The sequence below is a fragment of the Nematolebias whitei genome, chromosome 3, assembly GCF_014905685.2.
Source record: "Nematolebias whitei isolate Nwh7 chromosome 3, NemWhi1, whole genome shotgun sequence".
Lineage (NCBI taxonomy): Eukaryota > Metazoa > Chordata > Actinopteri > Cyprinodontiformes > Rivulidae > Nematolebias > Nematolebias whitei.
Window position 1 is genome coordinate 20,069,228 of NC_056500.1, and position 14,014 is coordinate 20,083,241.

The 14,014-nt window shown below is 42.2% G+C and overlaps 2 protein-coding genes across 2 annotated transcripts in view; one reads left to right on the plus strand and one right to left on the minus strand.

Moving 5' to 3' along the window:
- Window positions 1-2,903: 2,903 nt before the first annotated feature.
- On the plus strand, window positions 2,904-3,479 carry LOC119407808 (cortexin-1). The gene has a single exon (XM_037674634.1). It carries the CDS (start codon window positions 3,099-3,101, stop codon window positions 3,477-3,479), a length of 381 nt encoding a protein of 126 aa, XP_037530562.1. The 5' UTR covers window positions 2,904-3,098.
- Window positions 3,480-7,608: 4,129 nt separating this feature from the next.
- The window catches only part of fbn2b (fibrillin 2b), a 62,880-nt gene continuing 56,474 nt past the window's right edge, over window positions 7,609-14,014 (minus strand). The window contains exons 49-62 of the mRNA XM_037698305.1: window positions 13,874-13,999; window positions 13,585-13,704; window positions 13,367-13,489; window positions 11,454-11,585; window positions 11,248-11,373; window positions 10,786-10,992; window positions 10,493-10,618; window positions 10,246-10,368; window positions 9,933-10,049; window positions 9,646-9,774; window positions 9,368-9,487; window positions 8,329-8,560; window positions 8,083-8,236; window positions 7,609-7,986 (exon numbers count right to left, since the gene is read on the minus strand). Of these exons, the coding sequence (XP_037554233.1) occupies window positions 7,609-7,986; window positions 8,083-8,236; window positions 8,329-8,560; window positions 9,368-9,487; window positions 9,646-9,774; window positions 9,933-10,049; window positions 10,246-10,368; window positions 10,493-10,618; window positions 10,786-10,992; window positions 11,248-11,373; window positions 11,454-11,585; window positions 13,367-13,489; window positions 13,585-13,704; window positions 13,874-13,999 (2,213 nt within the window). The remainder of the gene's footprint in view (window positions 7,987-8,082; window positions 8,237-8,328; window positions 8,561-9,367; window positions 9,488-9,645; window positions 9,775-9,932; window positions 10,050-10,245; window positions 10,369-10,492; window positions 10,619-10,785; window positions 10,993-11,247; window positions 11,374-11,453; window positions 11,586-13,366; window positions 13,490-13,584; window positions 13,705-13,873; window positions 14,000-14,014) is intronic.

Consider the following 14,014-nt stretch of genomic DNA (forward strand, 5'->3'; position numbering starts at 1 on the left):
AAAAAAAACCCTGCAGTATGACTTTTTATAATTGTTTATTGATGTTGCTGTTGTCCATTGTTGTCATCTTTCTTTGTTGAAATCAGGTCTCTCTTGTAAATGAGTCCTCGAGGCTCAATGGGATTTACCTGTATAAATAAAGGTTGATTGATTGATTGATGTCTAAATGCTGAACATGAAAAATTAAACTGTTTTTTTCCCTTTTGGCTACTCCCTTCTTCAGGGGTTGCCACAGCGAGCTAACTTACATTAAGATTTGGAAATTGTTTTTATGCTGAATGCCCTTCCTGATGTAACCATGGAGCTACTGCAGACCTCATGTGGGCATTGGTGGTCTTGCTCAGGGGCCCAGGGCAGAGCGGATGAGTGTGGGGGCAGGTGGGGGTGCTTCATTTATCTCACCCACAGTCTGTTGTTACAGTCAGTGGGATTTGAGCCAGCAACCTTCTGATCATAAGCTTCTCTAGCCTCTGCGCCACCGCTACACCCCCACTCCCATATGATAAATGTTAATTTTAATAAGAAGCATATATTATTTTTAAGCTTATCCTCCTGTTGAGTCATTCAATTAATTTAAGCGCAAACGTATACAATTTTTAATGCATGATATCTCAATTTCCACAAGTCCAGACACAGATGAAAACAAAAATTAAGTCAAACAAAACAAAACACTTCTACATCCCTCAAAGCGAAGTATAGATGAATAGTTTGGCACTTTAATTGAATTTGATAAAATCTCCAGTTCCTTGCACTGAGATCTAAATATTATATTGTATTACATACTGATGGTTTTGCACAGAATCTGGTTGGTAAACTGAGCTCTAATACTTTTTACAAGTAGCTACACTTTAAACAGCGTATGTAGCAACCAGTCAAAACTAGCTTTGTTAACCCAACGCAAGTTATTATTTGGGACTTATGCTTGATTATTAAAATGTGTGGCAGTGTAGCAATAAAGCAGTTAAAAACTTTTTTTTTTAATTTAGTTACTAGTTCAGCTTCGAAATGTTATAAACATCTTCAAGTAAAGCCTTTAAGATGTGAAGCTGCAGCTTTCTTATGACCTTTTCATACCGTTTTGATGTTTTTCTGGCTATATTCTTGGACTTTGAGTCTCCAGTTGTTAAAAGTCAGTAAATATCTAGTTGTACATCCACAGCAGGTCTATTTTTGTTCAACTGCAAAGTGCACATTTATTCTCAGTGTGTCACCTCCCAGGTGTGTCACCCTGCTGCCAGCCAGCCTGGTGCAGCGAGCACCCTGGAGACTCTGGCTGATGAAGTGGCAGTCAGACAGAAAACCTTTTGAGCTGAACACAACAGACAGGCAGAGAGGCAGGGAGAGTGACCATTTTGCCGTGGTCGTGTAGAGGAGAGCCAGTGCAGACTGTGCCAGGGAACGTCTCCTCTGTACTGCTGCCCGTTCACCACAGGAACTTCTCCGCTGCTCATCCATCTTTTGAATTTCCTGTCAGTATTTATGCATTCCTCTGTTCAGCGCACAAAGCTGGTGTAAATGCACCACATCCCTTCAGTGACTGGAGACCTGGCCTGCTGTGAGAGGTGTGATTATAAATTAATAATAAAGCTCTATGTCACTTTATCTTTTCCTTCATAAAGTTGTCAAACAAATGAAGGGGGTCAGCAAAGGGGCAAATGTGCCTCTTTAAAAGTGCACTGACAAATAGGAGTGAGGTAATGCACCATCGTTGCTTATAATCATGCTTTCATTACTGCTAATGTGATCATAATGACACCATAATCAGCTCCCTAATTGAGCGTCATTGCAGAGAATGCTAGTGCTGCATGTTAGTACAGATGGCTAATGTCACCGTTACTTAAAGAGCAGTGGGTCATAATTATCACATTGGATAATACAGTGAAGAGGGAATTACTGCATCTTCTTGTGATGGTCCAGATTTAAACCAATGAAAACCCTGTATAAAGCTGATTTGAGCACTGAATACACTAATTATAGCTTTATTTGTGAGATCTTAGATCAGCTCTAACCAGATGCCTTTGTTTATTTTCAGGTGGGCGTCCCTGGCTCGGTGTAACCAGGAGCATCTGATAGTAACAAGTCTGATAATGAGCTGTCTTATTATCTGCTGAAAACTGCTGGAACAACCTCCGAAACTGATTCTGCTCTCAAGCGAAGCCACATTTTTATTGACTCTACACACAAACAGACAAATCCAAACCTACTCAGAGTATTTCCTACCTCTTGCTTGTCAAGTTTCCGAAACAATCAATCATCCAGAAGGAAAGGAACAGATGGAAGTGACTTGTTTCAGTATTCGACAGTACTGACCTACTTATCAAGCTCCAGCTCGAAAGGCGAAGAGAAGACTTTACATTTGGCAGGCGACCTTACAAAAAGGTTATGAGCTGTTTAATATTCAGCTGACCTCTGCATCTAATTGGCAGCAAGAAAAACACCCACATACGAGCTCAAACCGTCACACACATGCCTGACTGCTGTCCGCTGTTTGTTTGTAACACTCATCACATCACAGTTCAATGGCACAGCACCCAGAGTTTGAAAAAAGCTGAACCCAAGTGAGCATTAGAAGTCCATCTGCAATCTATCATCTCCCTCAGACAAGACTGGTATTGACAAAGAAGAGATGTTTGTGTGTGTCTGTTTGCATTAGGAGGAGCTGGTGTCACGTTCTGTAAGCTGTGATTGAGAGCAAAGAGGAGAGCTGATGTGGCAGCGCAGCCCTGATAAATTTGAAAATTACCTCCCCAGGCACGGCCGCTAAAATAGGAAAGAAACAGAGCATCGTTGGCCACGTGCTCAAATGTGTGACACAGACAAAGTAGTCCACATTAAAAAGTGTTTGTGAGCGTACGTGTGTGTCTGTCGCATTGTCAGAGCAGATTAGGGTCAAACCTCTCAAGGTCGTTTTGTTTTGACTGACAGATTTGGCAGTTTAAAGTGGCCACTAGAAGAAAACATATGACGTGGTCAAAACACGCACAGCTCAGACAAGTACATACCATTACTGACTATTTGTCTGCTATCTTCAGCTAAAAAGGGCCCCCAGTATAAAACTTGCAAACTGTTGTCTTCGCGTTTCCTCAAGATCACCTACAATGAACACCTTCTCCTCCTTCTCCACACCTCCACCGAACACGCCGACCATCCATTCGGTGTGTAAGCCCTGTCTTCGGGCCCCGTGGAGGATGAACGATGTGGCCACACTCGACTACGAGTTGCTGCTGTCCCCGGCCAGCTCCTCCCTGCCCGGCAGTCCTGGCGGTGGCAGCAGCAGCGCTCCTCTGGCCTTGGTTGCGGTGGACACAGAACAGCGTACTGCCTTGGCTTTTGTAGGCCTCCTCATGCTCTTCTTGGTCTTCCTGCTGGTCAGATGCTTCAGGATCCTGCTGGACCCATACAGCCGCATGCCTGCATCATCCTGGACTGACCACAAGGAGGGGCTGGAGAGGGGTCAGTTTGATTATGCACTGGTGTAGGGTGTGGACTTTGTGGGGGTGGGAGGGGTGTTACATAGCACACACACAGACAGACTCTAGAGAAGGGGCTTCCATACTGTTGGATTTCAGCCACTTCGTCTTGGTGTAAACATGAGGCTGCAGGTCTCTGCAACTAAAACAAACATGGTTCAACATGAAGCTCCACCTGCAACAAGCCAATCCCTCAGACTCTGGAGCACGAAGGACAGAAACCATGAGCTGCACAGCTGCCTTAACCTGACCTACTGTAACCCTCAACCATACCTAAAGAAATAGTTTGGATCTTTAAATGTGGGGTTTTGTGGAAAGGCTATGAATAAGTGCTACCAGCTGTTTGAATTAGCTCCATTTGGAGAAATGTAGTTTAATCTTGAACAATTGGCGAGCTAATAGCCAGTGTAAGTGAGACTAAAGTGGATTGCGGCCTTCTTAACGCTTCGCCAATCTTGATAGTTTCCGTTTATGCAAAGGCTTTATTATTCACCTCTAAACAGTAGCCAATTTTGCATTATAACATGATTATATTGGCAGAAATGTTATAGTATTCCTTCTAAAAGTGCCAGAGGATGCACCAAAATTGCTACAGCAAATATTTGTGCTAGCAAACTGAAGTTGTAATTCCATGTAAATAACCATATAAAGCTAAATTGACTGCAATAGTGAGGTTTATCCCATAGGATTTATACAAATTGCTATAACAGTGATCTGAATTCTGACAGAGAAAATAGCAGATTCCTGACCAATGCCAGCCTTAAAGTCCAATATGGCTGACCTGACAAATAAAAATTATATAGTGAACTGTTTAGTTTCACTTCTGTTGGTTTGCTTTGCAGTTATCTCATAAATCCTGTTCATCAAATTGCCACCAGTGCTGAAATTTTTACACTGGAATTGTTTAAAACTAACAACAATCCACATTGGTCATAACCCTGCTCTGACTATTATCTCAATAGTCCAGTTAGAACTTAAACTTTCCTTCTCCGATCTGCGCTCATTCAAAAAGCCATCTACAGCAGGTAAGATAATTGTTAATAACACATCCACAGAACCACACTTGAAAACATCTGAACGTTCTCTTTTTTCCCAGCTTACAACATGATTTATAAGAAGATTGCTCACAACCTCATGCTGCGTTTTGTGAAAACTCCGTAACACAGGCAGATAAAGGAACTCAGGTGGAGGAGTTTACATTTAAGCAGATGCCCCTTTAATAAAGTAAGATCCAGTTTAAAACATCTAGGTCTCAAGTGCTGATATTCACTTCTTTTGTGCTGTTTCTGATCCTCGAGCAGGTAGCGTCCATCAAATCTTTATCGTGTATATTTGTCTGTCATTGTGTCTATAACTGAGAAGCCATATAAAAAACAATATCCTCCCTTATTACTGCAAGTAGAGTTTTTATTTTTTATTTTTTGACACTTCATGGGCTTTAGAGTGCCAATGAAGCGAACCTTTAGGCAAAAAAAGCTTTATTTTTCTATTCTCGACTCAAGTTTGAGAGTCTCCTTTTTTCTATCCTTTTGTCTCTTCCTCTTAATATTTAAATCTTCAGACTGTAGGTTTTTGAACTCGTCATGCAGCCATGTATTAGAAGAAACTGATAGCTTTGCTGTTTTGTGACTGTATTTTTCTGATCATCTGCTTTGTCTTTGATACGCGGGGTTAAAACAGTAAAATAAGATTCTCTTTCTCAATAGCAACTCCTTGATCTGGTAGCAGGACCGTGTGGATGGTTCACTGTTCATGATGGAAATAAAATCAAATGCCAGCTACTTACCATTATGATGTTCTTTATTTTGCTTTTTGTGTTTATAATCAAGTGTTTAGGGAAAAAAAAAACAGCACAAGGCATACAAATTTAACCCACAAAATTTTATTGCTATGAATGTCACTGAACAAAAATGTACAATATTAGGTGAATCACTCTGATTTTGCAGACTGCCATTTGCTGTTAAAAATCTTTGGTTTCCATCTGTGCATAAATCTTTACTTTGATAAAAGTTGCATCATGGCTCATCAATATTAATCTTTTAATTGTAGGTGCGACTAGATGATTGTCATCAGCTTTGGGTTAAATTCCTTTATGACCTGGTATAAAGCTTACGGTATAAAAACCTCTTGTTCCTGGTTTTCAACAAAACTGTAAAAAATGGAGATGACAGTATTCAAGTTTGTCACTGAAACTGGGTTACAGTAAGCACACGCCTTTTTATCAAAGTGGTAAAAAAAATTACAAATTGACAAAGATACAACGTATACACAACTTTTCCTGCTAGAAAATGGCTATGTGTCATAAAACTTGATTACTGTAGGCTGTGTAACAGTGCAGCAAACCTGAATGTTAAAGGAAAAAGCGCAATATTTAGCACCGTAGATCCCAGCATGGTTTGCAAGTACGCCATCATATCATTGGTTTTGTACAGACAGTGTAAGTTCCCTGTATGTAAGACAACAAATGAGATTTTATTTTATTTTTCCTTGCATTGAACAAATTTTCCAACTCACATTATGGTTTATTTTGCCTTTTTGGAGTGGGGGATTTCCTTCTTTAACAGTCAACAGCACTAAAACATTAAATTTATGTTGCCATGACAGTGAAAATCAATCAAGTTTTCATTAAAAAAATATACAATTCAATTAAAAAAGAGGCAAGTTTGACAGACAGTACAAAAGACAGACATACGCATCAATAAAACCTTGCAAAAAGTCACTTCTGCAATCCAGATTCAAAACTGCACTTGCTTTCTACAGCATAAGCAATGGGATGTTGTAGCACCGCTTTTCTCTTTGAGAGAAAAAAATATTTACGAGTAATGGATTATGACCTGACATTCATTTATTGTGAGGTTTAGTGTTCACCTGCGCGTGCCCTTTCTCTCTAAAGCAGTACTTTTAGTTACAGCTCCACACACGATGTACCTTTGTGGCCGAGCCTCTGCTGCGTCGTAAACAAGGCTCGGTCCTCAGGCGTCATGCTACCAGTAAAGTCAAAGAAGTCAGATAAAGTCAGTTTCATTTTAGCTACATCTCTGTTCTCCTGGAACGTTTAAAAGTTCTTAGAAAATCCAGGGGAACATACATTTCTCAAAGCTGAGATGAGAGAAGAACATGACTTTTCACTTAATATTAAACAAGCTGGATCTCAGGTCCAGAATCAGTGCACCTGAGGTCAAAATCCCTTAAAGAACAAACACAAACTCAACCTGATCTACCTTCTTTTCAAGTCTACGAGCTATTAAACGGTGTTTCCCAGCCCGTGATGGATGCTGCAGGACGCTAGCACCCTCTTTTGTCTGAGACAGCATCACAGCATGGTGTCCACACTCAGCGGGAGGTACTGAGGTAACCAAACATGACAGCACACACGCAAACACGCTAAATCCCTGCATCACACTGCCCCATGGGGCAGGAGCAAAAATCAGTCACATCACAGCAGAACACGACCTGCAGGCTGTTCTCCAATCTGAACATTTGTGGGCTTCCAGCTAAATAATAACAGAGCGTTATGAACTTACGAACCTGAAATGCTGTGTAAATGTTGCAGTCTTTTGTGATGAACATTTTTTAGAGAATCTAAAAACAATAAATGACATACTACTATACTATGAAGTGTTGTGGTTTTCTTTACAGGATCACAGAGAGGTGAAAAAGCTTTTGGACCAGTTACACCTTAATTTCACATCTTTATACAAACAGAAAGGTTTTAAATGCAGACCTTCAACTTAAATACTACCATACACATTGGATAAAGACAAGCCCTGTTTAGTGGAATTTCTTTCTATTCTGATTTATGAAAGTGGTACATGGACGGAGCATGTCCGCTGCTTTTACCAAATGAGATGTTGTGGTCCAAACACAAACGCACCACTTTGCCATCTAAAGAACGAGAGCTGGTCAGGTATAAGTGGAGTCAGAATAATAAAAAAAACTAAACAAAAAGCATAGATCATGAACAAATAACTTGAAGACTAACAAAGCAATGGTAGAGTTGGGCTGATATACTCAGTCTTTGATAGTCCTGTATTGCCCCCTAGTTGGTTGGAGGGTCCTTTGAGTGGAGGGGACTGAAGAAAGAAGTTATTGGGTTAAAGGTAAAGTTCAGTCCGGAGCAGGATTGCACACACTGAGCTCAGTGCAGGTGGATGTGCAGCTTGATGCGCAGGGCGTCTCCTATTTCCCCTCGTAGGTAGTCACTGTCATGCTGCTTCTCCAGCTGATGCAGTCTGCGTGGCCCAAACAGAGGCAGGCTGGCAATCTCCAGCCGGTAAGATCCCGGCAGAGGCGGCCTCTTGCCAAGCCGGAGCACGCTCTTTCCGTCACGGCTTTCAAATATGCGGAAGTGTTCGTCAGCGTTGCCGTGGGTTATGATGTAACGTACGTGGTGCTCCAGGGGCTGCAGGGCAGGAAGAAGCTCCAGCAGAGGCTCCTTGTCGAGTAGTGAAGCCAACGACATGTTCATGGGAATGGACGCCTGTGTGTCCACACTGGCCATGCTCACCTGCGGTTCCTATAAAAATTATAGGAACAAAGTGATTACTAAAAATTCTCACAAATCCAAAGCAACTCACTTTAAACCCCTAATGAGAATCTGGAGCACAAATACCTGGTTAAGCTCATTGTCACCAGTGCTACGCTTCTGTCTTCCATTCTTCCCTCCTCCGTTGATCTTGCACTCGTAGCAGGCCTCAGGAGAAAGACTGTCATCCTCCTCACCCTCCACAAGCTGGCCTGGGAAACCTGAGCCTGTTATACAGTGACTGCAAGGACACAGACAGACAAATTATTTCCAGTTCAGCACATCATGCAGTGACACAAGATGCAATCTGCTGAATATTCTGCACTCTCTTACCCCTGTCCTGCTCTGAAGAAACCACCTGGACAGCCACACAGGTAACCACCATCAGTGTTGGAGCAGCCATAGATGCAGGGGTTTGTGCTCGTTGTACATTCATTCACATCTTGACAGCCGCCAGTATTCTGCTCATAGTCAAAGCCAGACGGACAGACGCACTTGAAGCTGCCCAGTGTGTTGTAACAGGAAGCCGAACCACAAACAGTGCCACCCTGACACTCGTTTTCATCTGCAAAGATCAATAAGAAAAGTGTGAAGATTCAGGACAATGAGAGCATCTATAAAATCTCAAAATTCATGTTCAATAATCCAGGTAAAAAAAAATCCAACAAAGTTCAGTCAGGTCATTTGGATGGTTTCTTTTTTGTTGTTGTTGAGACATTTTGTCCTTCATCCAAAGGACTTCATCAGTCTGAGGAGCCACAACAAACTTAGTCCCACAAGCAGCACTCCCATAGTGGACCAACCAGTATGCTGGTGATAAGATGGTTTCTGGGGCCCGCCCTCTCCCCCGGCGACTCTTCTGAAGCAGCCGTAGCCAAAGTGGTTCAAAACACGACTGATGAAGTCCTTTGGATGAAGGACAAAACGTCACGTCTCAACAAAAAAAGAAACCATCCAGAGGGCCTGACTTTGTTGGATTTTCTACCACCTGGATTATTGAGCATGAACATTGATCTTTTAAACCACTTTGGCTATGGCTGCCTCAGAGGAGTCAAAAGGGGAGAGGGCGGGTCCCAGAAACAATCTTATCACCATCAAACTGGTTGGCCCATTATGTGAGTGTGCTGCTTGTGGGACTGAGTTTGTTGTGGCTCTTCAGACTGATTAAGTCTTTTGAATGAAAGATGAAACATCTCAACAAGAAAAGCAACCGTCCAGTTGACCCCACTGAACATTGTTGCATTTATAAAACCGTTCAAACTTTAAATTGCTATAGCATCAATACCAAATTGATACTTCCTTTCACACCGTACACACCCCGGGATGTTTCTACTTTGATGACTTCTGCGATGAAAAGCTCAAACTAACTCACCCACGCATTGGTTCCACTGGTAGTGCTGCACGTAACCCTGAGGACATCCGCAGCGGTAACCTCCCAGCATGTTCTGGCAGCCGTGCTGACAACGATGGTTATTGCTACATTCATCCACATCTAAGAAGGAAGAAATTAACTCATTCAAATCAACACTTTCCAGAATTACATGAATGATGAGCAAGAATGACACCTCAACTTTCTGAAGAGAGCCACTGTTTTTAAAATAAACAACTGTGTCAAACTCAAATGTAAAATGTACATTTTAGTATGCTCACCCTCACACTCCATGCCTGAGCTGTCCAAGGAGAAACCTTTAGAGCATTCGCAGTTGAAGCTTCCAGGTGTGTTGACACAAGATGCTCGAGAGCCACAAGCACTAGTCTGAGCTGAGCACTCATTGTTGTCTGCAAAATGAAAAAATAAAAAATTGAGCTAATGCTTATATACCTGTTAAACCCACATATTTTGGTTATTTTCTATTATTGTAGGTGGCAACCCCCCCTTACTGAACTTGAACTTTACAGCTTACTCTTATCCTAGGCTGATCTGTGCGTAGACTCACCAATGCAGGCGGTCTGATGCTGGGAGAAGCCGGGAGGACACTTGCAGGTGAAACCTCCGATGGTGTTAACACAAAGGAACTGGCAGTTGTGCTGTTTCGTTGAACACTCATCCAGATCTTAATGGACAAAAAGAAAGATGCACAAAACATAATGAAGCCTAAAATCATCAAAGCTGGTTAATAGAGCAACATGTAAAGCCACGCGTATTTGTTATACTTATAATAGATTTTGCAGGTGGATCGAGAGAGCCCAGTCCTTAACAACCCTTTGTAATTAGATGCAGATGTTAAACTGAGTCCTGTGAGCATTTACCTTTGCATGTTTTTCCATCTGGTTGGAGACTGTATCCCCTGGGGCAGGAGCACAGGTAGCTGCCTTCAGTGTTTTTGCACAGGAAGTTACAAGGCTTCGGAGACAATGAGCATTCATCCACATCTGAAACACACACAAAATGAGGCAAAAAAGAAATGTGAGGGGATGCTGAAAACCAAGTTTAAGAATTGAGGAAAAATTATAAGCGATTTCAGCATTTATTGTCATTATGACTGAACAGTCTTACCAACGCAGGCAGTCGCAGTGAAGTCGGCTTTGTATCCTATGTTGCAGTGGCAGCGGAACGATCCAATGGTGTTTATGCACTGACCGTTGCGGCACAGATCTGGCAGCACCTGACACTCGTTGATGTCTGAAAGATCAGGGGCATTTCTTTAAGTGATTTGCTTTAAACAGACTCACATTTCAACAAGTTAGCAGAATGTTTGTGACAACCGGAGCTCTCCATCTCACAACTTTGATGTATTTTTACCACAACAATAAAACATCTGGTTTAAATTCTATGTATTTTTGTCTCACCTCTACCATCTGTAGTGTATCCAGGTCCAAGTGGGCACATCTTCTTGTACTGTACGGTGCCGGGGAGTGGGCACAGCTCGCACTGGGACCCCCAGCCTCGACCCGCATTGCAGCAGCACTCAGACTTGGTCACGCTGTTCCTGTTAGTTGACGACTGTTGGCACATTGTTGACAGAGCCTCTGTGTAACAGAAGCCTTTTCTGTTGTCTTTGGGAATATAATGAGAGAAACAACACATGCAAATAGATTTATTTAGGACTTTGGGGGGCATTGATCATAATAAATGATGACTAAATAACTAATACGGGAAAACAGCAGGACATTTGGAACAACTTAAAATCTTGTAACATTCCTTGAGCTTTGTGCATAAAATCTCATCAGAAGCAGAAGCACATTTATTTTCATATGTATTTTCATTCCTGCAGTGTCCTGCAGCAGGATCTTTATCAGCAGCCGTCTTACCAATGCATTCAGTCCCAGTTGAACTTGGCTCAAAGCCATCATTGCACTCGCAGCGGTAGCTTCCCACAGTGTTGATACAGCGACCGTTCTTACAGATGCCAGGTTTGGCACGACACTCGTTCAAGTCTGCAGGACAGAACGGGGATGAAAAGAGTAAGGAGGAGCACAAAAAAGACTCTGTGCTACACTTGAGTATATTTACTCACCCATACATCCCTCTCCATCTGGCCGTCGCTGCATACCAGGAGGACAGATGCACATGAAGGTTCCAATCAGGTTCTTGCAGGTCATACCTTTCAAGTCGCAGTCATCCAGACCCTCGGAGCACTCGTCCTGGTCTGTTGAAAGATAACAAAATGTGATCATCTAAAAAAACCCTCAACATTTATTTCTGAGTGAGTTCTAAACTGTTTGTAAAACTCGGGCTAAAATCACATTTTAATACGTTTGTATCTGTGTAAACCTTGTTTTAAACATTGAACGAACATCTTCATGATTTGCACAAATTTTACTCGATGCAGTTCAAGTCACAGTTTGTGATATATGCCAAACAAAATATTTATTTATCTTTTTAGAAATATGAGTTTGATTTCCTGTTCCTCGAGGTACACTGTGGGGGGGTGCTCCGTGAGTATGGGATTGGGGGCCCATTGCTACGGGCTGTTTGGTCTCTATACAAGCGGTACAAGAGTTTGGTTCACATTGCCGGTAGTAAGTCGAACCCCTTCAGGGTGGGAGTTGAATTCCGCCAGGGCTGCCCCTTGTTACAGATTCTGTTCATAACTTTTATGGACAGAATTTCTCGATGCAGTCAGGGGGTGGAGTGAATCCGTTTCAGTGGCCTCAGGATTCCATCTCTGCTCTTTGCAGATGATGTTGTCCTGTTGGCGTCATGCCGTGATCTTCAGCTCTCACTGGAGCGGTTCGCAGCCGAGTGTGAAGCGGCTGAGATTAGAATCAGCACCTCCAAATCTGAGATCATGGTCCTCAGTCAGAAAAGAGTGGATTGCTCTCTTCGGATCGAGGGTGAGGTTCTGCCTCAAGTGGAGGAGTTCAAGTTTCTCAGGGTTTTGTTCACGAGTGAGGGAAGAATGGAGCGTGAAATTGACAGATGGATTGATGCAGCGTCTGCAGTGTTGCATACTCTGTGCCGATCCGTTGTGGTGAAGAGGAAGCTGAGCTGTAAGGCAAAGCTCTCTGTTTACCGGTCAGTCTACGTTTCTCCATCACCTATGGTCACAAATTTTGAATAGTGACTGAAAGTATGAGAAAGTGGATACAGGCGGTTGAAATTAGTTTCCTCCGCAGGGTAGCTGGACTCTCCTTTAGAGATAAGGTGAGAAGTTCAGTTATTTGGGAGAAACTCGGAGTAGAACCGCTGCTCCTACACATCAAGAGGAGCCAGTTGAGGTGGTTCGAACATCTGGTAAGGTTGCTCCTGGGCACATCTTCGGGTATGTCCGACTGGGAGGAGACCCCGGGGAAGACCCAGGACACGCTGGACAGACTGTGTCTCTTGGTTGACCTGGAAACACCTTGGAATCCTCCCAGCAGAGCTAGAAGAGGTGGCTGTGGAAAGAGATGTCTGGACCTCCCTGCTCAAGCTGCTGCCCCCGAGACCTGACTTCAGAACAAGCGGAAGATAATGGATGGATGGATGGAGTTTGATTTCATCATTTACAATGTCCTAAATATGTCTTGTCAGCACACAAACTGTATAACATTTCTATGAAATACAATTTAAAGTCATATCTATTTTTTTAAGATTCAATCTGCTAGAAACTTATAAGTTTAATAAATCTTGATATAAGTATATTCACAAGAGTCTATTTTCATGCCTCAATTGAATAAACACAAAGGATTTATTGTTGTTGTTGTAACCACAAACTCAAGTTAAAACAAGCAAAACTGAATGAAATAAATGTAGTCCTAAATTTAGCCACGAATATTCAGGTCTAAATAAGAAACAATAAATCATGTCTACTGTTCATTTAGAAAGATTACAGTTTTTAGTTGTGTTAAATTATTGAAGAGTATTGTTAATGATCAGAAATGAATCTAAAACAAAGTTGGAGAAGTAAAAGTAAGAGCATATCTCTGATACGTTGTACCCCCTCACCTCTGCACATTCGTTGGTCATCCCGCAGCACATATCCAGTTGGACACACGCACTCATAGGAGCCAAACATGTTGACGCAGCGGAAAGCACAGAGCAGAGGATTCTGGGAGCACTCGTTTATGTCTAGAGTCGAGAAGAGAAGAAGTGAGGTTTTAATTTGCTGTCATTTTTACACCACACTAAAATAATATGACCGTCTCAGCATGGGAGCTGCGGACCTTCACAAGTCATCATAGGTCCAGGCTCAAAGCCCTCATGGCACGAACACTCAAATCCGCCCACCACATTGGTGCACGTTCCATTTCCACACGGGTTTCCAATGGAGCACTCATCAGTGTCTGAAGAAACCAGAGAGAAGGAGAAAAATTTAAAAAAAGTATACTTCAAATCAATCACATCTTTGGACTGAACTTTGGATCAAAAAGCCTAAAACAACCTAAACATGTGTTTATTTATTAATACTAAAAGATTATTCATTGTGCAAGTTAATAGCAGAAGTTTTCTCACCAATACAGTTGACTCCAGTGTAATCCAGATTGTATCCAAAGGGACATTCACATCGGAAAGAACCATCCGTGTTGATGCATATGCCATTCTGACAGATTCCAGGGTTATCCAGACATTCGTTCATATCTACACACAAACAAG

What these genes read in the sequence shown, in the direction of transcription:
- LOC119407808 (XM_037674634.1), top strand. Translation starts at nt 3,099, where the DNA reads ATGAACACCTTCTCCTCCTTCTCCACACCTCCACCGAACACGCCGACC.